This window comes from Monodelphis domestica, chromosome 1 (assembly GCF_027887165.1).
Source record: "Monodelphis domestica isolate mMonDom1 chromosome 1, mMonDom1.pri, whole genome shotgun sequence".
NCBI classification, from domain to species: domain Eukaryota; kingdom Metazoa; phylum Chordata; class Mammalia; order Didelphimorphia; family Didelphidae; genus Monodelphis; species Monodelphis domestica.
In genome coordinates, this window is record NC_077227.1 from 498,561,086 (window position 1) to 498,585,991 (window position 24,906).

General features: G+C 33.4%; 1 protein-coding gene across 4 annotated transcripts in view; it reads right to left on the bottom strand.

Annotated features, from left to right (window-relative positions):
- DOK5 (docking protein 5) overlaps positions 1–24,906 on the bottom strand; it is a 181,400-nt gene that overhangs the window by 39,251 nt on the left and 117,243 nt on the right. For all 4 annotated transcript variants that reach the window (XM_001369086.4, XM_007475696.3, XM_007475695.3 and 1 more), the window contains 3 exons: positions 18,514–18,628; positions 18,293–18,412; positions 16,604–16,793 (listed from right to left, as the gene is read on the bottom strand). In XM_001369086.4, the coding sequence (XP_001369123.1) occupies positions 16,604–16,793; positions 18,293–18,412; positions 18,514–18,628 (425 nt within the window). The remainder of the gene's footprint in view (positions 1–16,603; positions 16,794–18,292; positions 18,413–18,513; positions 18,629–24,906) is intronic.

A 24,906-nucleotide genomic window follows, 5' to 3' on the forward strand; every position in this document is an offset into this window, starting at 1 on the left:
GAATTCATTTGTGAATCCATCTGGACCTCTGGATTTTTTCTTAGGGAGTTCTTTGATGGCTTGTTCAAATTCTTTTTCCGATATGGGGTTGTTTAGGCAATTTATTCCTTCCTCTTTTAGTCTAGGCAATTTATATTTTTGTAAGTATTCATCCATATCACTAAGATTGCCATATTTGTTGCCATATAATTGGGCATAGTAGTTTTTAATGATTGCCTTAATTTCCTATTCATTAGAGGTGAGGTCTCCTTTTTCATCTTGGATACTGTCAATTTTGTTTATTTCTTTCTTTTTTTTAATTAGACTGACTAGTACTTTGTCTATTTTATTTGTTTTTTCAAAGTACCAGCTTCTAGTCTTATTTATTAAATCAATAGTTCTTTGACTTTCAATTTTATTAATTTCTCCTTTGAGTTTTAGGATCAATAATTTAGTCTTCATCTGAGGATTTTTAATTTGTTCGCTTTCAAATTTTTTTAATTTGCATGCCCAATTCATTGACCTCTGATCTCCCTAATTTGTTAATATATGAACTCAAGGATATAAATTTTCCCCTAAGTACTGCTTTGGCTGCATCCCATAGGTTTTGAAAGGATGTCTCATCATTGTCATTTTCTTCAATGAAGTTATTAATTGTTTCTACAATTTGTTCTTTAACTGGTTTTGGAGAATCGTATTGTTTAATTTCCAATTAATTTTTTATTTACCTCTCCATGTTCCCTTACTAATTATTATTTTCATTGCATTGGGATATGAGAAAGTGGCATTTATTATTTCTGCTCTTTTGCACTTGTTTGAAATGTTTTTATGCCCTAATACATGGTCATTTTTTGTGAATGCATCATGTGCTGCAGAAAAGAAGGTATATTCCTTTTTGTCCCTATTTATTTTTCTCCATGTGTCTACTAACTCTAATTTTTCCAAGATTTCATTCACTTCTCTTACCTCTTTCTTATTTATTTTTTTGTTTGATTTATCTAGTTCAGATAGAGGAAGCTTCAGGTCTCCCACTAGTATAGTTTTTCTATCTATTTAGTCCTTGAACCTCCTCTAGTTTATCCTTTAGAAGTTTCGATGCTATGCCATTTGGTGCATACATGTTGAGTACAGATATTTCATCATTGTCTATACTGCCTTTTATCAGGATGTAATTACCTTCCCTATCCCTTTTAACTAGATTTATTTTTATTTTGGCTTTGTCGGATATCATGATTGCAACTCCTGCCTTCTTTTTGTCAGTTGATGCCCAATAGATTTGGCTCCACCCTCTTACATTCACCCTATGTTTATCTACCTTCCTCATGTGTGTTTCTTGCAGACAGCATATGGCAAGGTTTTGGATTCTAATCCACTCTGCTATTCACTTGAGTTTTATGGGTGAGTTCATTCCATTCACATTCAGAGTTATGATTATTAGCTGTGTATTTCCCAGCATTTTGATTTCTGCTCCTGTTCCTGCCTTTTCTTCTTTCACTATTTCCTTCTACACCAATGTTTGCTTTTAAACAGTCCCCCCTTTTCCCCACACTTATTTTACTTCCTTTTCTACCCCTCTCCCTTCTTATTCCCCCCCCATTATTTTCCCTGTAGTCTTACTAAAATTAACCCCCCGCCCCCTCCCTCCCTTGTACTGCTTCCCTCTGCACCAGACTGTTTATTACCCTTCTACCCCCCTATAGGGCACAATTATATTCTCTTCCCCCAATGGATTGGATTGTTTTCCCTCTTTGAATCAATTTCAAAGCATGTAAAAGTTGAGTATTTCCTGTCTCCGACCTCTTTACCCTTCCAGTGTATTGATGTTCTCCCCCTTCCCACCATGAGTTTCTTTGTGACATATAAATTTACCCCCTTTTGTTTCTTTTCCCATTTCTTTTAATATTAACCTATTTTAAGCTCTAGTTACATATATGAAACTACATATATGCATACTCATGTGCATGTATTTATGCAGGCATATATCTATATACCTATTTATGTCTTGTCCTTCCATCCTATAAAGTTTGTCACTGTTCCCTCTAAGTGTACTTCTTTTTGCTGCCCAGGTAATATCAACAGTTTTTAAGAGTTACCAATGACCTCTTTTCTTATAGGGATACATATCATTTTAACTTATTGAGTTTCTTAAAAAAATGTTTTTTGTTGTTGTTCTGTTTTGTTTTTCTTTTTTCCCTCTTTTTTAATTACCTTTTGATGATTCTGTTGAGTTCTGTGCTTGGACATCAAATTTTCTGTTCAGGTTTGGTCTTTTCTTTACAAATTCTTGAAATTCTTCTATTTTCTTGAATGACCATACTTTGCCCTGTAAGAATATAGTCAGTTTTGCTGGGTAGTTGATTCTTAGTTGTAGACCTAGTCCCCTTGCTTTCTGGAATATCATATTCCATGCCTTTCTTTTTTCAATGTGGATGCAGCCAGATCCCGGGTTATCCTCACTGTGGTTCTGTGGTATCTGAATGACTTCTTCTTGGCAGCTTGTAATATCTTTTCTTTGGTCTGATAGTTCTTGAATTTGGCTATAACATTCCTGGGTGTTGTCAGTTGGGGATTAAGTACAAGAGGTGATCTGTGGATTCTTTCAATCTCCACTTTCCCTCTTGTTCTAGGATATTGGGGCAGTTTTCTTTAATAATTTCCTGTAATATAATGTCCAGACTTTTTTTTTGTCATGGTCTTCTGGTAGACCAATGATTCTTAAATTATCTCTCCTTGAATGATTTTCTAAATCCTCTGTTTTGTGAATGAGATGCTTCATATTTCCCTCAATTTTTTCATTCTTTTGGTTTTGTTTCATAGTGTCCTGCTGCCTCTTTAGGTCACTTGATTCTAGTTGTTGTATTCTGGTTCTTAAAGACTGGATTTCATCCTTGGCTTTTTGGTCATCCTTTTCCTTTTGGTCTGATTTTCTTTGGAGGTCATCTTTCATCCTCTTTACCTCATCTTTCATCTCCTTTTTCTCATCTTTCATCTTCTTCACCTCATCTTTCATCTGCTTTGCCTCATCTTTCATCTCCTTTGCTTCATTTTCCAGCTGGTTGGTTTTGGCTTTCAAGACACCATTTTCTTGTTTTAGTTCAAGTGCCTCTGTTTATAAATGTCTTATCTTAGTTTTTAAGTTCTTTTCCCAATTTTATTCAGCCTCTCTTAATTGTGTTTTGAATTGCATTTTGAGTTCTTCCAAAGACTGCATCCAATTTGCTGGGATTTCTGATTTTTCCTTTGCTGATCCCTCCCCTTCTGTTTCATTTGCTCTTTGTTCATTACCTGTGCAGAAGCTGTCTATTGTAATTTCTTTCTTCTTTTTCTGTTGTTTGCTCAAGTTTACCCCTTCTTTGCTCCCCATATTTGTCTGTGCTCTTACTCCTCTCATTTTTTTTGGTTTTGGGGCTGTCAGTCTCCCCTCTTGGAGCTTTGTCAGATCTCTTGGTACAGTCTCTAGGGGAGGAATGTTAGCTTCCCTATCCTCTGGAGGCTTTTAATCAGATTAAGTTCAACTGGGTTGGGCCATATGTGCTCTTTAAACCAAAGACTCCTTGAAGGCTGGGCCACCCAGGCTCTCTCCAGTTCTCTCCAGCTGCTTCTCTACTGTCCACAAGGTTCCCAAGTTCCTTTCCCTGCCCCAAGATTTCTGTCCCTGCTGGAGACCCTGCACTCTAGGGGTGGAGGGGTTCTGGCCTCCCTGAGCTCTGAGGAGTCCTAATGGAATTAGGTTAAACTGGATTGGTCTGGATGTGCCCTGAGGCAAAAACTTCCCAGTGGGACTAGAGCCAGATGGAAGGTCCCAGCCATGGGCCCCGGTCTCTCCCTGGCTTCCCCGCTGTCCATGCTGGATTCTCAGAGCCTGGCACCCTGCTGCTCAAAAGGTAGACCCTCCAATCCAGCACCTTTGTCTGCCCAGAGGTTCCCTCTGCCACTGGGCTCAGCCCTCTGGGTTGGGGTGGGGGGAGCGGTCCTGGGACCTTCCCTCTGCCTTCCCCTTAGACCCAAGTGTTCTCAGATTCTGGCTTTTGGGGGGCGTACTTTTTGATTTGAGTCCAGAAGGAGGGTTCCCTGCCTCTGTCCCGTTGTTAAGTTTGAATTTCAGTCCCCTAGGAGCATTAAGTTTGTGATCGGTAAAGAAGGGTTTTCAGAGGTCTGAATTTTTGCTGCTTCTAAGCCACCATCTTTTCCCCAAGATGAGATTATTTAAGCATCCTATTTCCTCTTTTATTTATCTGTGCAATATAAAGTTTTGTAAATATTTATCCTTTTCACTTGTGTTGCCAGATTTATTGGCCTATACTTGGGCAAAATAACTCTTAATGATTACTTTAAACTTCCTTTTCATTGGTGGTGAATTCAAAGTTTTTATTTTTGATAGTGGTAATTTGATATCCTTTTTTAATCAAATTAACCAATGCTCTATTATCTTTATTGTTTTTCCATAAAACCAACTCATAATCTTATTGATTAATTCAATAGTTCTCTTACTTTGGATTTTATTAATTTCTCCCTTGATTTTTAGGATTTCCAAATAAGTGGAGATTTAATTGGAGATTTTTAATTTATGCTTTTCCTAATTTTTTAAAGTTGATACATAATTTATTAATTGGCTTTTTCTCTTTAAATGATAAAAGCACTCAGAGATATAAATTCTGTCTTATGTACTGCTTTGGTTGTATTCCATAAATTTTTATATTGTCTCCTCACTGTCATTTTCTTTAATGAAATCATTGATTATTGCTATAATTTGTTCTTTGACCCACCTCTTTTAGAATTAGTTTACTTTTTTTCTTCACTGGATTTTGTGCCTCTTTTTCCATTTGGCCAATCTTGCTTTTTAAGCTATTATCTTTGTTTTGCATTACTTTCATTTATTTTCTCCATTTTTCTTCTGCCTCTCTTATTTTATATTTGAATTCCTTTTTGATCTCTTTTAGAGTCTGAGACCAATTTCCATTTTTTCTTTGAAGTTTTGCATGAGGCTCCTTTAATCTCAGTATTCCCTACTGTGTCTGTGCCTTGCTTTTTGTCTCCATAAATTTTTTTTTCATGGTTAGGGATTTTTTGTTTATTGGTTTGTTTTATTTCTTTTTGATATTTGTTCATATTCCCAAACTTTTTTTTACTTTTACTTTTATCTTAAAGGTGGGCTCTGTTTTAAGGGTATTTGGTGCACTCTCTTAAGCTTTAGTTTTTCCTTGTTTCTACTTTCAGCTGTAGCTCTGCTTTTCTGCAGGTTTTAGTTCTTCCAATGTTATGTGATGGCCTTTGGATTGGAAACTTTGCAAATCACCTCCTGTTCAATATCTTCCAAGTACTACTAATGGCTTACAGGGGTCAGATCACTGTGAGCTACCTTGCCCTGGGCCTTGGGACCTCAGTGCAGTCTTGAGCAGAGTTTTGGGCCTCCCTGTAGGCTAGTACCAGCCAGGCAGGGACTGCCTTGCTCTAGACTTGCAGTCTTCAATATTGGCCTGGGCAGAAGTCCTTAACCTCACTCTGAGCTTACATCAGCCAAGTGTACTGTGAAATGTCCTCCAATGGAGCTTGGGAACTCACTGCAGTTTTGTGACATGGCTTGAGATTTCAAAGGGTGGGAAGAAGGGTTTTGTTGTTGTCTTAGGCAGAGTACTAGGGTCTCAAAGTTAGCTTGTGATCAGGTTTAGAACTTAGCATAATAAGTGGGGAGAGGGCAGCTTGTATTCCTTTATGTGCAGTTTTATTTATCCCCTTTCATCCCCAGGAAAAAAAAACCCTTTCTGCCCACTGCTCCAGTTATTTTTATAAGAGAGTTATTTTACTCAGTTCCCTTCATTTTGATATACTATTTAGGGTTTGTTTGAGAAGATTCTCAGAAAAGTTCCAGCTTTCCCTGCTTCTATTCCACCATCTTGGCTCTTCCCTACTAGTTAATGATTTTTGTTATGCCTTTATCTAGCAAAAAGTTTACTTTGAAAACCTTAATAAACATAATCATAGAACTTAAATTTTAAATTAAGCAATGAGTAAGGTTAGGTAGAGAGTAAATTGTTAAATTAATCTTCAGACAAATTATCCTTTTTCTGAGACTCAATTTCCTCATTTAAAAAAATGAAGGATCTAAGCTAAATATTTTCTAAAATGTCTTTCATCATTTTTACTATTCTAAGTACTTCAAATGGCCTGATCATTATTCATACCTTATATATTAATGCCAATTTCTCACTGTGAGTGAGATTTTAACTCAACACTATGATGTTTCTGATGTATATACACCATCTATAAGCCCCTACTCTAGAAGACAATCCATATCCATTCCCTTTTACATTGTGTTTTTCCCCTTCCTTTCTCTTCATATAGTGCATTCCTCTTGGAAGTTTTCCAGGATTCAAATGGAATCACCAATTCCCTAAATTCTCTTCTTATAGACTCCTACTTAAAACAAACAAGTAAAACAAAAACCAGAGAAAACAAAAAAAATGTCCTGAGACAATCCTCTCACAACCTAAACTGTGTAACCATTCCATCCATATGTGCCATAGCTTGGGACTTCACACATCCTGTAACAAACAGGGTCTTTCTGCAAATACATCTACATTTATATCTTGAATCCTTTAAGTACTGAAATTTCTGAGACATTGCAGTTTCCATAAAGGTACATCAATCAACCATTCCTATATCATTCACTCCTAAACAGTATGTTATGTTTTGGCAGATATCTTTGTATATATCATCTTAAGAACTTCATAATTATCATAGGAATTCATATGGTACAATGTGAATGTTCATACATGAGACTTCTCCATTTTTCAAAGTATTATGTTGGAACACTACATTTTTGTGGGAGACCCTCAGTTATTGAAGTCTATGCTAGCAAAGAGCAAGTACTGGACTATCCTACCAAGAATTTTAGTATGATTTCAGTGACAAACCATTTCAGTTGTCTGATAATCAGCCTAGCTTATGGTCAAGTCTCATCAGCAGAATTTAAACCAGTAGGTGATGACTTATTTGTCTATGATGCCTTCAATCCTTAGCAACTGTCTTTTGCTTTCCCAGAGACAGAAGAGGAAAAAGTAATAGAGGGTCCTAAGAATAGATAGCCTAAGTGCTATGCTAATAGCTGAAGTTAGTCAGTGCATTGGGTGGGTCTTCTAAGAGGATTTATAGAATGGGTGTGATTAGTTATGTGATGTGTGATGATTAAACACGACTGGGGTTTAATCCACACCACCTGAGAGAGTACTTAGGTTAATGAGATCACAGATCTAAAAAATAAGTAACATGAAATCTTTAAATTTGAAGTTATTTCTATTACCAACCTGTATCCAAAAGAAATCCTCATTATAACATACCAAACAAGTAGTTACATAGCCCCTGGTAGGAACCCATCATGTCCCATGATAGCTCATTCTAATTTGGAAAACCTTTAACTTTTGTAATTTTATACCTTTGTTAAAAACTTTTTGTTGTAATTTTGATTTGTATTTTGTTTTCTTAACATCAATACTATATTTGATTGGCCTCTTTGCAAATTCTATCCTTTAATACTGATTGCACTATCTGGGACCTAACAAAACAATTTTTATCTCTCTTCCAAGTGACAATCCTTTCAATATTTAAAGATAGCCACCATGTTGCCTCTAAGTTTCTTGCTAGTTTCTTCAATCAAACTTCATATGACACAGACATTGATCATTCTAATGTTCCTCCTTCATATGAATGCTCTCCAGTTCATCCATATTCTTCTTAAACTGTAGTTCTCAGAGCTAAAAACATAATACTCAACATGTGATTCATTTAGGGCAGAATGGGTTTTTTTGGTCTGTGTTTTCTTTTATAACATCATAAATGCTGAAATATGTTTTGTATGACATATCAAATTGCTGGCTTCCTCAATGAAGGGAAATGGAAGAAAAGGGAATTTAGCACTTATTTTTATACATGTTGAAGTTTTTAGTTTCCAGTAAAGCTCAAGATTATATTATTAAATGATTCATAACTTGCCATTTCATTTGACATGTTAAACTCCCAGAGTTCTCTTTTAGCTTCTTTAAACACAACCTGAATGCCCCTTGAGAAAGTTTTTCTACTCTTCCCCCCAAAAATAATTCTCTGCCACCATCAAGTCTGCCTTAAATGACTCAGACCTAGAAAGGGATTAAAATGAGGATTTTGTTTTTGTTTTTGTTTTGAATTACATCAGTTTATGAAAAAGATAGAAGATATGTTAAAAACTAAGGAAATCTAGTTATGGATATAAATGGATAAAGAGCTTGGAGGATAATTGGGTGTGTTTTATTAAACTTTGGCTCTCTCTTAGAGTATTATACTTCCCATATGCTGAGCATTTGCTATTTCTTTAATTGTGGATTGTTGGATACCCCAAACTCACCAAAGCATTTTTCTTTGTAAATGAAGTCTGCTTCAGCAGTCAAAATTAATGATTTCTTTTTTCAAAAACATTTCAGCTTTGTTCATGAGTAGATAAGCCAATATAATAAACATTATAATTTAACCTAAATTAATATATTTATTTAGCATCATACTAATAAAACTAACAAAATTAATTTTAGAACTAGAAAAAATAATAACAAAATATATTTTGAAGAACAAAAGATAAAAAAATCAAAAAATCAATGAAAAAATGTGAAGGACAGTGACCTACACCATATAAGATCACAAATTTTATTGCAAAGTGGTAATCAGCAAAACTGGTACTGGAATAGATTAGGTACAAAATATACAGTGGCAAATGACCTTAAGAATCTAGTGATGGATAGCCTCAAAGATCTAAGCTTTGGGGATAAGAACTCACTATTTGACAAAAACTGCTGGGGAAAAATGGAAATCTGTTTGGCAGAAACAAGTCATAAACCAAATCTCACACTATATATCAAGATAAGATCAAAATGGGTATATGATTTAGATATAAAAGTCACAGTATTAGCAAATTTAGGTAGCATGGAATAATTTCCCCATCATATCTATAAACAGGAGAAGAATTTTGACCAAACAAGAGAGAGAGAGAGAGAGAGAGAGAGAGAGAGAGAGAGAGAGAGAGAGAGAGAGAGAGAGAGAGAGAGAGCATTATGGGATATAAAATGAATGATTTGATTACATTAACTTAAAAAAGGTTTTACACAAACAAGACAAATGCAGCCAAGATTAGAAGGAAAGAAGAAGAAACCTGGGAGAAGAAATTTAATAGCAAGTTTATTTGATAATAGCCTCATTTTTCAAATATATAGAGAACTGAGTCAAATATAAAAGGATACAAGTCATTTCCCAACTGATAAATGGTCAAGAGATATGAATAGGCAGTTTTCAGATTAGGAAATCAAAGCTATCTATAGACATATGAAAAAATCCTCTAAATGAATATTACAGAGATGAAAATTGAAACAACTCTGAGGCACTATCTCATAACTATCAGATTGGCTAATACAACAGAAAAGAAAAATGACATTGGAAGGGAAGTGAGGAAATTTGATCACAAATGCACAATTGGTGGTGTTGTGAACTGATCTAACAATTCAGCCATCAGTTGGGGATTGGCTAAATGAGTTTTTCTATATGGTTATGATGGATATTTCTGTGCTATAAGAAATGTCAAGCATGATACTTTTCTAAAGCCTGGAAAGATGTACATGAACTGAAGCAAAGTTAAATAAGCAGAACCATGAGAGTATTATAGAGTAACAGCAATATTGTATGTTGATCATCTGTGAATGACTTAGTTTTTCTCAGAAATAATTTAAGGCAATCCCAAAGGATTCATGCTGAACAATCCACTTTCAAATAAAGAACTGATGGAGAAGGAAACATACTTTTTTAAACTTCATTTTTCTTGGGGTTTTTTGGTCTGTGTTTTTTTTATAACATTATTAATACTGAAATATGTTTTGCATGACATACCAAATTGCTGGCTTCCTCAATGAGGGAGAATGGGCTAACAAGAGTGGGAGAATTTAGAACTTTTTTTACATGTTGAAAAAAATGAAATATTTTTAAAAGAATTTTTCTGTGTATATATCCTCTAAATAGCTTTCCATCTAGTCTTTCATCACAATTAATGACTACTGTTTCTTATATGTGTACATTTTATTCCCTATCTATATTACTGATCTATCAGATTATTTCATTTTTTAAAAATCACCAACACCTCTGTGTGTGTGTGTGTGTGTGTGTGTGTGTGTGTGTGTGTGTGTGTCCCTGGCAGAGAAAGAAGGCCCATTGTTGTGAATGAATTATTTTACAGAATCTGCAAAATGCCACCTGAGTCCTCTCTCTCTCTGCTTAGAAAACATCAATCCCTCTCTCTCTCTCTCCTCCTCCTCAACTACAGAGATAGAAATTTAAATCCACAAGCAACTGAGGGAGATTTTGACAAAGAGTCATGCTAGCTAACCCAGCAGTCAGCTATCAAATTTACAAGAAGTCTTGATCTGGACATAAGCTCCCTCTTTGTGAAACAATAATCTTTCCTATTATAAAATCTTATATGATGATAACTATTCCACAAAGGATGTTGCTCCTGTCCTAGTTATTTGTCAGGCATAAATTTCCATATAAAATGGCCATACATACTGGGACACAATATACTTTCTGATATAAATATTCAGATTAGATAGATTTGCTTCTCTGGCTTTTTAGGAATAAAGAAAAAAGAAAGCAAATAAAAATTGTTTAAAAACAAAATAAAACACAAATTCCAAAAGCTCCTACTGCACTTTCCTGTCTCTAAAGGCTAAATAGTTTTTGGTAAATTAATTACACTTTTCAACTTCAGAAGCAATGGAAATCTATTAATTGGGTAAATGCAATTTTATATGAAAAGGGTCTATTCTTACTTCTCATGCCCTGAATTAATCTTTTGGGGAGAAAGAGAGGAAAGTTCAAAATTAATGTGAAAACCTAGAGTGGTAATTTCATATCCTTCAGGTGTACCCTGATCCAGAGAGAAATAGTATCTCAATCATCTTGGCCTAACTAGAACTTTACTTCTGGATTCTATTGTGACCTGAAATCCAATTTTCACTATATTTCTCAAAATACTTTCAGAATATAATGTTTGGGCTAAAAGAATCCTTTGGAATCTTTAAATTCAAGCACTATATTTTATATAAAAATTAGAACCCAGAGAGTTGAAATAACTTGCTCAGGGTCATGCAATTACCTGATTCAAACCAAAAAACTACCTGAAATTCAGCACAGTATTTTTTTTCCATTAAACCATACTAAATTCCATTTTTCCCCTGTCTTAGACCATCAGAAGTTAATAAGTAATGAGTCTAAATGTCAATGCATTTAGCCTATAAAACCACAGTCACCAAAGCAACAAAACAGAATGATTTATTTATTGGATAGATATTTCACTAATATCTAAGACAATAGTGATAAAACTCTCCATGAGAGACATCCACATAAACTCAACCAATAATATGGCACCAAAGAAGCCTTCCACAAAAGACTAAGTCATGTGGAATTATGTATAGAAAGAGAAGGATAACAACCCATTTCAGGTCATCAGCAGTAGAAATTACAGAAAAGCTATGCTTAATAATCCTAGACTTACTGATCAATCCCTATTTTGCAAGAAAATGGGAAAATAGGCAAGATAGCAGTGCAGATTGTAAAATCTGACACCTGTCAAATAGCTAGAAAGATATGATCAGGTGGCCAGAAATTATACATAAGAGATTTGCCTTCAAACAGTTTGAGAGATGATAAAATCCCCACACTACAAATACAGATATTAACTCCCCTTGAAAATTCAGCAAATAACATATTTTAGAATCAGAAAATCATTACAAAGAGTACTGTTACCCACAATCTTCTGGACAAAACATCAGTCCATACAAATTTAAGAATGTTTTAAAGAATTTAAGAATATCACCATATTGGATATTCATAATCTATAAACCACATAGAGTACAAAGCTTTAGAAATATAGAGACCTACTAAAAGAAAATTTAAAAACCACTTTCAACAAAATCAGATATTATTTCTATCAAACTGTCTGCTCCTAGAGTTGTTCCAAATATGGTTTTTTAGGGAACCTAAAGAAGATAACCCTATCTTTCAGTATTTTGACTCAGTTACTAAAAAATGTCTAATTTATCATCCTATGCAATAGAGCATTAACTACTATAAAAAAAAACAAAGAAGTATTTGTTCTAGAAATATTTCAACATAAAATTAATTGAAAACTATAAGGACTAGATAATACAATAATATAACAGGTTACATTGCCGGAGCAATTACGTTGCCTTTTTTCTTTCTTTTTTTTTAAAAATCCTTACCTTCAATCTTAGAATCAATACTGTGTATTGGTTCTAAGGAAGAAGAGTGGTAAAGGCTAGGCAATGGGGGTCAAGTGACTTGCCCAAGCTCACACAACTACGAAGTGTCTGAAGGCAGATTTGAATCTAGGACCTCCCATCTCTGGACCTGGCTCTCAATCCATTGATTTACCGAGCTGCCCCCTACACTACTGTTTTCAAAAAACAAAACAAAAAAAAACAGCTTTAAGATATGGAATGAAACTATTATTCGCATTTAAAAAATTATTAATCTAAGGCTCAGAAAAAATACTAGTATAATATGGGACAAGTCTCTAAGATTTAATTTCCCCAATGTAATTGAGTCCATGATGCTAATGTACTCCACATTCAAACAGCCATTAAGTGAGAGGGTGGAATCTAGACTCAAGTCTTCTGACTTGCAAATTCAAGTTCTGTTTGCTATTTGCTTGACATCCATTTCAATATTGTCTCCTTTGCTGACACAAATATGTGATTTTGAAGGAATTTGGATAATGATAAGCCTTTATGTCAAAACCCAGTTCCAAGAATGTTTAAACAGTTTCAGAAATGTGTCTAAAGAATCCACTAAGAGTAACAGAGGACAGTTGTATATGCTCTGAAAGGAATGGTGTCATGAGTTTATAGAATTAAGTAAAAAACTTACTTTAAATATTTTCAAAACTCAGCATTGAACAACAAACATGTTAATTCATTGTTGATGGCTTTATGGATTTTATTAACCTTCTGGAAAACAATTTTCAATCATAGAAGAAAATATTACTAATTTTTTTCATATCTTTAACCCACAGTTTCTACCACCAGAACTACTCCCCAAGGTGGTGCAAGAAAAAATTACCATGTAAGAAAAGATTCATATGAGCACTGTTCATGATAGCAATAGCTATAAATAAAATATGTGTAATAGCTGAAGAGTGATTGAACAAACTATGGTATGTGAATTCAATGAACTATGACTATGTCATAAGGGCTGCTGAAAATTGATGTTTCAAAGAAACATAGAAGGACATGAATTTAGGCAGAAGTATCAAATTCAAATAAAAACAGGGACCACTGGACTGTACATAAAGATCCCTGAGGGCTACATATTGACTTAGAAAACCACATATTATTTCAAGGCTGTTGCAGACCCACATTTGATACTTCTAATTTAGGGTGAAGAAAGAAGAGGCAAAAGAACACACACAATGACTACAATAATGTAAATAAAGTCAACTTGAAGAAGCAAAAAAATCTCTGGCAAAACCCAATTATCATTATCATATTAAGCCATCAATATTTCATAACATAGCCTTTCTTTTTGTTAACAGTAAACTAACTCTTTGGGAGAAATATACTTTTTAGCATTGGGTTTGTTTGTTTTTTGGGGGGGAATGGAGAAGAGCCTATCATGTCAAAATGAAATATATCCATGCATTAAAAAAATAAACTTCCCAGAGAGTTTTAACTGTCTACAATCATGTTTTTGGATGTAGAAAAAATTACTTAGTTAAAATGGAACTTCCTTGTTTTGATCACTTTTGTGGAAACAGTCAAGGAAGCAAATGTTTACATTAATAAAGTAAAGGAGAAATGAAACCTTCATGCTTGGAAGAGCTTGAATGATCTTATTATCCTAAGCATCTTGATGATAACTATAAAATACATCTTTATTTGATGTTAAGGCAAAGTATAAAATAATGATGCTGTTACATAGAATATAAACAACTCTTTTGGAGAAAGTTAGAAGTGGGTACTCAATTCAGTATTTATTCAATGCTTATTGAATAAATAAATGAGATTCAGATAATCAGTTCATCCTCTAATATTTCAATACATTTAATCACTCAACTTCCAAACTTAGATTTATACTAGAGCAATTCAAGTTGATTTCTTGAATCATAGCACAAAACTTATTGAAATTAAATATAGAGATAATGTAGCATCATAGAGAGTTGTCTTTGGAATATGAACAATCTATAGTCAAGTTCTGCCTCAAACCTATACAAGTTATGTGACAGTGGACTAGTCATTTGATCTTTCATTATTCTAAGCAACTCTTTAAAATGTGAGTTATAGATGATTTGACAATAGGTCTTGGTAAAAGGTTTTCCACAAAAACAAGTTCCCTGCCTTGAAATCACAGGTCTGGACAAAAAAAAATGTAATCTATCAATATATACTTTTAAAATTCTTAACATTAGCAATGTAATACAATTCTATATAATGCAATTTAACATGGGTTATTTTTTTCATGCATCTTATCTATACCTTTAATTGTAGCCCAAACAATAATTAAGTTTCAAAGCTGAAAGTACATTAAAGATGAAATAGTCAAACCTCCCCTTTTTTCAGGTTAGGAACATAACTCTAATTTGAGAATATGTCAATTGGTTTACTATTATTTCAAGATCTGGAATTCTTTCCTGTTATTATTATAAAAAATTTAAAGGAATCTGAAAAGCACTAATATTTATAAGTATTGTCAAACTGTGCAGTCTAAATAATTCTCTGGCAATATAGCACTGACTGGGAACATAATAGATGTGGGGGGGGGAGATCTCATAAGAGGAAATCAAGAATAGTTAGATATAGCTAACTGTATGAACTTGGAGGAGTTATTTTGGGCTGGACCCCACAGATGAATGTTAAAATATAACATTCTGCATTAATGGGATGACAATATCTAGAATGGAGTTTATCTCATTTTACCCTCCTATTTTGGAATAAGGAAAATGAGAGTCCAGGGTCCTTTAATATTTTATATTCTATATTATGTAGAGAATATGTCATTTTACTTATTATTGCATTAATATTAATAAATATTATATATTTAATCTAAGAAATATTTCACATTATTTAAATAAATTTAATGAAATAAGATGAATATTTAAATAATTGATAAATATTCATTTAAACATTAATATCTTAATGAATAAATATTTATTATAAAGATATTTTATTACATAAAATATATACTTTAAAAATCAATTTTCCATTTTCCAGCTCTGAGATTTTCTCTGGCTGTCCCCCATTCTTAGAAAGCTCTTCTTCCTCCACTCTGCCTACCAATCTGATGCCTTTCTTTAAGGACAAATACAAATCTCATCCTTTCCTAGATGTCTTCCCCCACCTCTTTTAATCTTAGTGCCCTCTATCTGTTAATTATTTGTCCCAAATGTGGTTTGTTTGTATTCCTTTTCTGCATGCTCTCTCTACTATTAGAATATGTTCTTTGAGGGCAATGATTATTTTTTGTCATTTTTGTATACCCATCAATTATTAATTGCCTATCATGTAGCAGACACTTAATAAATGTTTAATGATTGATTGATTGTTAGATCTTCTAAATCCTTTTGGCTTTGACATTTTATACCCCATGATTTAAACTGTTTACTAGCTTTAACATTCTTTTCTGTTTGTTTTTTAATTCTTTACTTTCTGTCTTAGAATCAATACTATGTATTTGTTCTAAGGCAAAGTAATGCTTGAGACTAAGCAATGGGAATTAAATGATTTGCCCAAGGCACAAAGCTTTGGAACTGTCTGAGGCCATATTTGAACCTAAGATCTCTTCTCTCCAGGACTGACTTTTCTCCACTCAGCCACCTACCTACCCCCCAGCTCTAACATGCTATTTTCTATATTTTTAGACTTCTTCAAGTTCTACTGTTCTATGATTCCATGATTTCTCCAATAAATCCAGTAGGAAAAAAAAAAGTAACAGTGAAAAATTCTCTGAGGTTAATACGAACTCTTATTTCATTTGGAAAACATATGCACTTATTGGTCAAGTTGCTTCTAATTAATAAACCATTTCAGAATCTGGATATCAATGTATAGGAACTAAAACAAACAAACAAATATATATGTATAGATATAATATTTACTCACAAGTTTAATCAATATGTATTTGGCCACAGTGTAAATATTATAATGAACATTGAAGTTTTATTTTTCTAATTCAGTAATTTTTCATAAACTTTGAAAAATAAATTTATTCATGTAATTATTTCAACTTCAGACACGAGAACAAAACATAAAATGCTTGCTGCTTTTGTAACCATTAGCAGAACACAACTTCTTAAAACTTCAATTTTCTATTTAAAATGGTGATAATACCTCCAATGTCTATTTCAGAATGTTGTAATGAGAAGAGAGCATCCATAACCTTACAGCGCTATTGAAATAGGAATTACTCCTTCTCATGCTTACAAATATTCTTTTGCAATTCATAATTTTTCTGTGGAACTGGTATTTACATAAAGATCAATGGACAAATTAGAATGAATCTGAATCCAAAGTGGAGCCAATCAAAATAAAATCCTTAAACTCACCTTCCTGCCTCAAATGTGAACCAAGTTGGATCTCGTCCATATCGCCGGAGGGCACTTAATGGCCAAGAGATGAGCTTGACTCTGGGATTCTGGATGTCCCAAAGACAGATATGCTCATATGTTATCTGCAAGGTACATTCCCCATGTACATCTAAGTTAGGAGATGGCATCAAATACACATTGAATCTCTCTGGGAGAAAAACAAAATGTTAGTCTAAAGTCTCTAGGAATTAAATATTGATGACATTGCAGGAATTTTGAGACATTCAAAACAATTTCAAAACATTCTTCCCTATGTTATAGAAGATTATTAAAGGAAGGTAAATCTATATCAGCCAACATTTGTTCAAGAAAAAAAAATAGAATCATTTTAATTGCAAGCCTCCTTCATGACTAATATATGAATGATACATGAATAGAGCCTGCCTGTTAAAATGCAAGGCACTATTTACATAATGAAAATCCAACTTTTTGGAATAAAAAGAAATATACTTTTGTAAACATACCAAAAGAAATGATGGGTGACAATAAAAGGTAAAAATTTTATAAAGCATTAAAAATTTACAACTGTGAATTTCTATTGGCAAATGGAAGTCAATTACACCTTCAGCTTTGTGTTCACAATAGATGCAGGTGCACAGTAATTGGTCTTATCTCTTAATTATATCAATGCTGTATTGATCAACTTATAATTATAATCCATGAATAAAACAGCAGCCAAATTATTTTTTAAAGAGTTCACACAAGTGCCATGCACTCAGCAGAGCTCCAGGATGTCTGGAAACATTCCAAAAGAGTTAATGGCACCACATTCACTGATGGGCTTCCTTTGACAATTTTCTAAAGAGAGTCCTTTCTTTATTTGCTTTTATAAAAAAACATCAAATTATCAAAAATTATTTTAAGCATCTAACTTAACGATAAGCCATCCTAACATTCATTTGCTACAACCAAATTATCATCCCCACTCCATATAATTATAGATTTTTCCATGAAAAAACAAAGAAACTATCATTCTCAATATTATATGGTTGATTCAAGTAAGCACAAAAATGTAGCCACAACAGGTTTTCATCTGACTTAGTATGCATCAAATACATCCAACCCAAAATGATAACATGAAGTATCTGATATTGGCAAATTTTTAATCCACCTTGATATTATAACAACAAAGGTTTATAATTATATTATACTTTACAATTTGAAAGATAAAGCAAATATATTATTTCATCTTATAACTTCCTACTAATCATAGCAAGCAACTACTATACTATCCTAATTCTACAATTGTGGAAACTAAGGTGCAAAAGGTCAGGTGAATTTTTCAAAATCATAATAGTTATGCAGTACTCCAGTTCCAAAAATCATTAGCTGTATAACAAATCAGGCTATGCAGCAAGAGAAAGGTGCAGATAGTATTATTTGAAAGAGAACTATATTAGGATTCAAGACATATGGGTTCTAGTCTGAGCTCTATCATTAATTAACCATGTGAACGTGGGTAATTCACTTCACATTTTGGGGGTCTTATCCACCTCAACTATATTTTTGTTTAAAAATAAGTATTTTATTATTCATAGAATATTATCAAAACAACTGAAATACATCTATAGTCAATTTCTGGTCCAAGTGGGTCATTTGCTTGGAAAATTTCAAAATAATCACAAATTTAATATTTCTTTTACATACCACTCTGCTCTCTTTCTACACCAGTAGCCAGTAAATCAGGCTCTCCAAGACTGATGTCATTAATGCGAGTTCCCAGACATTCCATCTGCAGCACTTTACACCACTCATCTGCCTCAAGCTCTGTATAAATGCCCAGAAAATCCACATGTAGGTATATAGCACACTTATATGGCAAAAATCAATAACTCTATATTTTGTAGACACAGCTATGTCAGACACACCTGAGTCACAAGCAAAGGTCTTGGAAGTATCGTCGTTGAAATAAATCCCAATGGCATGTTTCTTTGTGCTTTTGGGCAATCGTAATATATTTTTAACATTATTAAGCTCTGTGACCTGAAAAAGAGCAATTAGAAGTTTTAGTTATATTTCCTGAGTTAAAACACATAATGTCAGAGAGCAAAGAAGAAAAAAATCAATTATTGTATTTAACAAAAATATAGCTGCTAAATGTCAAGAATTTTTTGTATCTCAACTATCATCCCTCTTGTTAGCTGTTCCTCCAGGTTTATGCTATTTTCAAATTTAATAAACATATGCTATTTATACCTTTAAAAAATATATATAGCTGCTATTTATAGAGTGTTTCAAGATTTACAAAAGTCTTTCCTCACCCCATCCCCATGAAATAGGCACAAGTATTCATTATTATTGCTGTTTTGTTGTGATCATCATCACTGTTATTTCTTGTAGTCATTTATCCAGTGAATGTTAGACATATATTTCCAACCAAGATCTCTTGTGATCACTCTGGCCCAACAAGCTTTCTCCTACATAACAATAAATCTCCAAATAAAAAGTAACTCAACAGGAAGCTATGATGTTTAAAGCTTTTAATTGTTTCGTCCCAATTAAGGGCTTGCCATAATAATTGGTAAGAAAGATTCCTTGCTCTTAATTCTAAAGACTTTTAAGCTCCTTTAAACTTAGGTACCTCTCAACCATGATGTGACAGAAAAAGCACTGGGCAGAAACTTTTTGTTTTTTGGGGTCTAGATTTAAATTGAAATCTTTTGGGTATAGATTTAAGATTAAGTGTTTGATCAAGCATTAACAGCACACAGATGGGTTAACCTTAGAATAGGAATTGTTTGGACAGAGAAAATCTTTGTCCCTTTTATTTTTTTGGATGAAATTTATCTATTATGTATTAAAAAAAATTTTTTTTGCTGCTACTATAAAGCCATAGCATATCGAGGAGCTATATTGAGGGCTGACATAATCTCCATTTCGAATGATTTCCTGATTTCCTTGGAGCATATCAGTCACCCTGTCCAAGATGAAGGTGGGGAAGGAGAAACTGCTTCAACCACCCAACCCTCCTTCCCCTCCCCCTCTTAACCTCTGCCTTTTGAAAGCAGATATTTTCAATGCAGTGTTGGACACGCCACTTGGTGTCTTATCTACAGGACAACTCAGGTCAATATTAAACCTACTTTGTTAAAAAAAAAAAGGGGGGGGGGGACTTGAGAAGACTTTAGTTGTACTGCTCATTCCTTCACTACCTTATTTTGTGACTTATAGACAATCCCCTCCTGTACCATGATCCCAGGTTTCTTTTCAGAAAAATCAGTCATTGGACATAGCAATGTCTAAATTCCTCTCAAATTCTAATTGTTTATTACACTATTTTGAATGAATGAAAAAGCATTTTTTTTAAATTGTACCAAATAATATCTTAGATTTCAAAGAAAAATCTTGAGGATTTCAATTCTTCCTCACTTTTTTTTTTATAGAAAATATCATAGCATTCCAAAACTTGAGCTTCCAAATGAGTTTAGGTTTCTGTGCTCCAGTTTTTTAAAAGAATTTTCCCTTCTGTATATGCGATCTATGGTAGAATTGTTTAATTCTAACCATACGCTACATAAAAATTGTCATCCACAATAATAGATCTCAAAATGTACTATAAAGTAGTAATAATGAAAACAAACAAGTCTTGGCTAAGAAATAGAATCATAGATCAATAGAATAGATTATATAGATAATATATAGGGATAAAAGACCTTAGCAACCTTGTATTTGATATACCCAAAGAGCCCAGCATTTGAGTTTAACAAAAACTGCTGGCAAAAATGGAAAATGGTATGGCAGAAATGAGATATAGACCAATATCTCATACCATATACCAAGATAAAGTCAAAATGGTTATATGATTAAGATACAAAGAATGACACCAGGGGAACACAAAAGAGTTTACATGATTGATCTATGGAGAAGGTAAGAATTTATGAACAAATAAGAGATAGTATTATGAGATAAAATAAATAATTTTGATTATATCAATTAAATTTAAAAAAGGTTTTTGTGCAAAAAGAATCAATGTAACCAAGATTAGAAGGGAAACAACAAACTGAGAAAATTTATAGAACAGATATCTGATAAAGGCCTCATGTCTCAAATGTATAGAGAACCAAGTCAAACTTATTAGAATACAAGTCATTCTTCAATTGACAAATAGACAAAGGACATGAACAAGCAATTTCAGATGAAGAAATCAAAGCTCTCAATAATCATTTGAAAAAATGTTCTAATCCACCCATTATTAAAGAAATGCAAAATAAAATGATGCTGAGCTGCCACCTAACACCTATCAGATAGACCAAAATGACTTTAATAAAGGAAAGACAAATATTGGAAAGGATGTGGTGAAATCATGATACTAATTCATTGTGGGTGAAGTTGTGAACTGATCCAATAGTTCTGGAGGGCAATTTGGAACTATGGCTAAAAGGCCATAAAATTGAGTTTACCCTTTTATATTGTAATACCACTATTGGTTCTATATCCCAAAGATATCATAAAAAAGGAGAAAAGATCTAGTTGTACAAAAATACTTATAGCAGTTCTTTTTGTCATGGAAATGGAAGGGATGCCCATCAATTCAGGAATGGTTGAACAAATTGTGATATAGACTGATGGTAGAATACTATTGTGCTATAAGAAATGATAATCAGGATGATTTCAGGAAAAGCTGCAAAGATCCACATGAACTGAAGCAGAGTGAAATAAGGGAAACTGTACACAGTAACAGCAATATTGTACAATGAGTAACTATGAAAGACTTTTCTACTTTCAGAAATAGAGAGATCTGAGGCAATTCTAAAAGAATTATGACAAAAAATGTGATCCACCTCCAGAGAAAGAACTGTTGAAGTCAGGTGCAGATCTAAGCATACCATCTTCCACATCAATTTATCATAATTTTATTTTGGGGGTTTGGTTTTGTATCAATGTGCACTTACAACAATGCTGATATGGAAGTGTTTTTTACATTATAGTTCTGCATGGCTCAGATTAAATTGCTGAGTAGGGGAGAGAAGAAGGGAGACAGTTTGGATCTTATAAATTTGGATAATGTATGATGAAAATTATTATTACATTTAATTAGGAAATAAAATATCTTTGAATTTAAAAAAGTTTCATCCAAATATTTTAGATCTATAATAGAATTATATGATCCATAAAAGGTTGAAATAAGATTATTTTGAAACATTAGATTCTACCTGCCAAGACAAACCTAGGAACTATATGATCACAATTACAAAATATTTTTTTCACAAATAATGTCAGAACAAAATTATAAAATGCAAGAAAGTCATGTGCCACTGCCTGAAATGCAAGGAGAACTAAATGAGTCAGATTCTAATTATGTATTTTTTAAAAATTTATTTCAATTCTATTCAATTAAAATTTTTCTTTCCTGTATACACATATACAAAAATAACAATGAAACTAAAAGAATTTACAAAGTCCTGAGCCTTTTTGGTTAAAAGAGATCACTAGTTTACTAAATTCAGTTCCTGTCAACATATATTTATTGAGACACTTCCACGGTTAGAGCCAAGATGGCACAGTAATCCAGCACAGCTCTGTGCCACCATAAGAATCCTCTCTAACTAAGATTAAAATATCTCCACAACATGAATATAGGACTGAAAGAATCAACAATGAGACAAAGAAAAGAAAAGAATAGCAAAAATGGTGGGTCAAAAGCAAAAAGATTTTTGTTTTCAAGAAAAGAAAAACCCAAAAAGTAGGCAAAGATCATCTGGGGCTCTGGGGTGAGAGAAGAGGAAACCCAGCAAGAAGCTGTAGCAAGAAGAGAAGAACAAGCCAAGAGCAAGCCACACACACTCCCACCTCACATCTGCTCTCCAAAGTTTGGAAACTAATACAAAATCAACATCCAGCCTCTGAGATCCTGCATGGGAAAATAGTGGTACAAGCCAATCCAACCCCTTGAAATTTCAGAACTGTGAAGAAGTCTGGAGCCCCAGCACAGGGAATTCTAGTCTGAAATGGAGATGAGGACTAAGTATTTATCTTTTTTTGCCTAAAGTTCAGGGGGGACCTCCAAGATAGGACAATCAAGGAGAATACAAACAAGCCTGATTGTAATGAGTACACAGTGAGACCAAAAACTTGAGCCTAAGTCTAGGGCTATAATTTGTTCAGTCCCTAACTTGATCAAGATCAGAGTGAGATCAAAATCTTACACCTAAGCCTGAGGCAAGTCTTTAAGCTATTAGCATCTCAAGGGTCAATTGAATCATAGGAGGAAGGGGCTCTCAGAGCTTTCAGCCCTCAAATCATCATGCCCCCTCCCAAGGCTACATATAATTAGATAGGAAAAATGAGCACATAACAAAAAAGAACCTAAATCTAAAGAATTGTTATGGAGACAAAGAGCAAGGTACAGACCCAGAAGGGTACAGTGAAAGGAAAGGAAACACAACTAAAATCCAAACTAAAAATATGAATGGGACACAGATTCTGGAAGAGCTCAAAAAAAAAGATTCAAAAACCAGATAAGAGGCAGAGGAAAAGTAAGGAAGATAAATTAAAGTGATATAAGGAGAAGTGAAAGTGATGCAAGAAGAAAAAGGTTAATTGAAAAAGGAGAACAAAAAATTGACAGAGGAAAATCAGGCCTTAAAAATCAGAATAGACTATCTAGAAACCAATGGTTTCATGAGAAATCAAGAAACAATAAAGCACAATCAATGGAATGAAAAAAGAGTTGAAAACATGAAATATCTTATTGGAAAAAAAAAGCTGACCTAGAAAATAGATCTAGGAGAGACAATTTGAAAATTACTGGACTACCTAAAAGCCATGATCAAGAAAAAACCTTGGACATCACACTAGAAAAAATTACCAAAGAAAACTACCTAGAGATCCTCAAGCAAAATAATAAAATTAAAATTGAAAGAATTCACAGGTCACCTCCAAAAAGAAGTCCTCAAATGACAAGTTCCAGGAATGCAATAGCTAAATTCAAGAGCCAACAATCCAAAGAAAAAATCCTTCAAACAGCCAGAAAGAAACCATTCAGATACCATGAAGCTACAATCAAGATCACACAGGTCCTAGTGGCTTCCACATTAAAAAACAGAAAGACATGGAATAAGGCATTCAAGAAGGCAAAAGATTTGGGTTTACAACCCAGAGTCAGCAATCCAGCAAAACTGAGTATATTCCAAGTGTTCTTGAGGAATAAGCCAGAACAAAACAAAAAATTTGAAGTCCAAATATGAGACAAAAGAGAAGCCCAAAAAGGTAAAAAAAGAGAAAATTTAAGGAACTCATTAAGGTAAAAATGTTTATATGTCTACATGGAAAGAGGAAATCTGTAATTCTCAAAAATTACTCTCATTAGTAGAGAAGATAGAAGTAATTTACCCAGAAAGAGGGTGGGGAAGTAAACTGAGTATGATGATATGATGCATATGATAATATAAGATGATATGATATGCATGCAAATGTACTACTATAAGATAGTGTGTATGTATATGTATGTGCATATGAATTTTATGTAAAAAAACCAAGGGGGAAAAGATAAGGTTACTGAGAGAAAAGGGAAGGGAGTGATAGAATGGGGTAAATTATATAACATAAAGAGGTATGAAAAATCATTACAGAAAGGGGAGGATAATGGTGGCAATGAGCAATACATAAACTTTGCTCTCATCTTAACTGGCTCTGAAAGGGAAAAACAAGGATATTCAGTAGGGTATAGAATTCTATCACCCTGCAGAGAAGTAGAAGAGGAATAAGACAAGTGAAAAGGGAGATAATTGAAGGGAGGGGGAAGTGGGAGGTGACAAAAAGCAAAATATTGTTGAGGAGGAACAGAGTAAAAGGGAATAGAGCAGGATATAAAGAGGATAATATGATGGAGCACAATACATAGTTAGGAATCATAAGGTTGAATGTGAATGGGTATAATTCACACATAAAATGGAAGTGGATAGCAGATTGGATTAAACATGAAAATCCTATCATATGTTGTTCACAAGAAACATATTTGAGGTAGGTTGACACATACAGATTCAAGGTAAAAGGCTGGAGCAGAATTTATTATGCATCATCTAAAGTAAAAAAAAAGCAGGAGTAGTAGTCATGTTATAAAACAAAGCTAAAATAGAAATTGATCTTATTAAGAGATAAGGAAGAAAAATACATCTTGTTAAAATGTACTATAAACAATGAAATAATATCATTACTAAACATTTATGTACCAAATAGTATAGCATCTAGATTTCTAAAAGAAAAATTAAAGAATCTCAAGAAGAAATAGATTGTAAGTGGGGGATCTCAACCTTACCTTT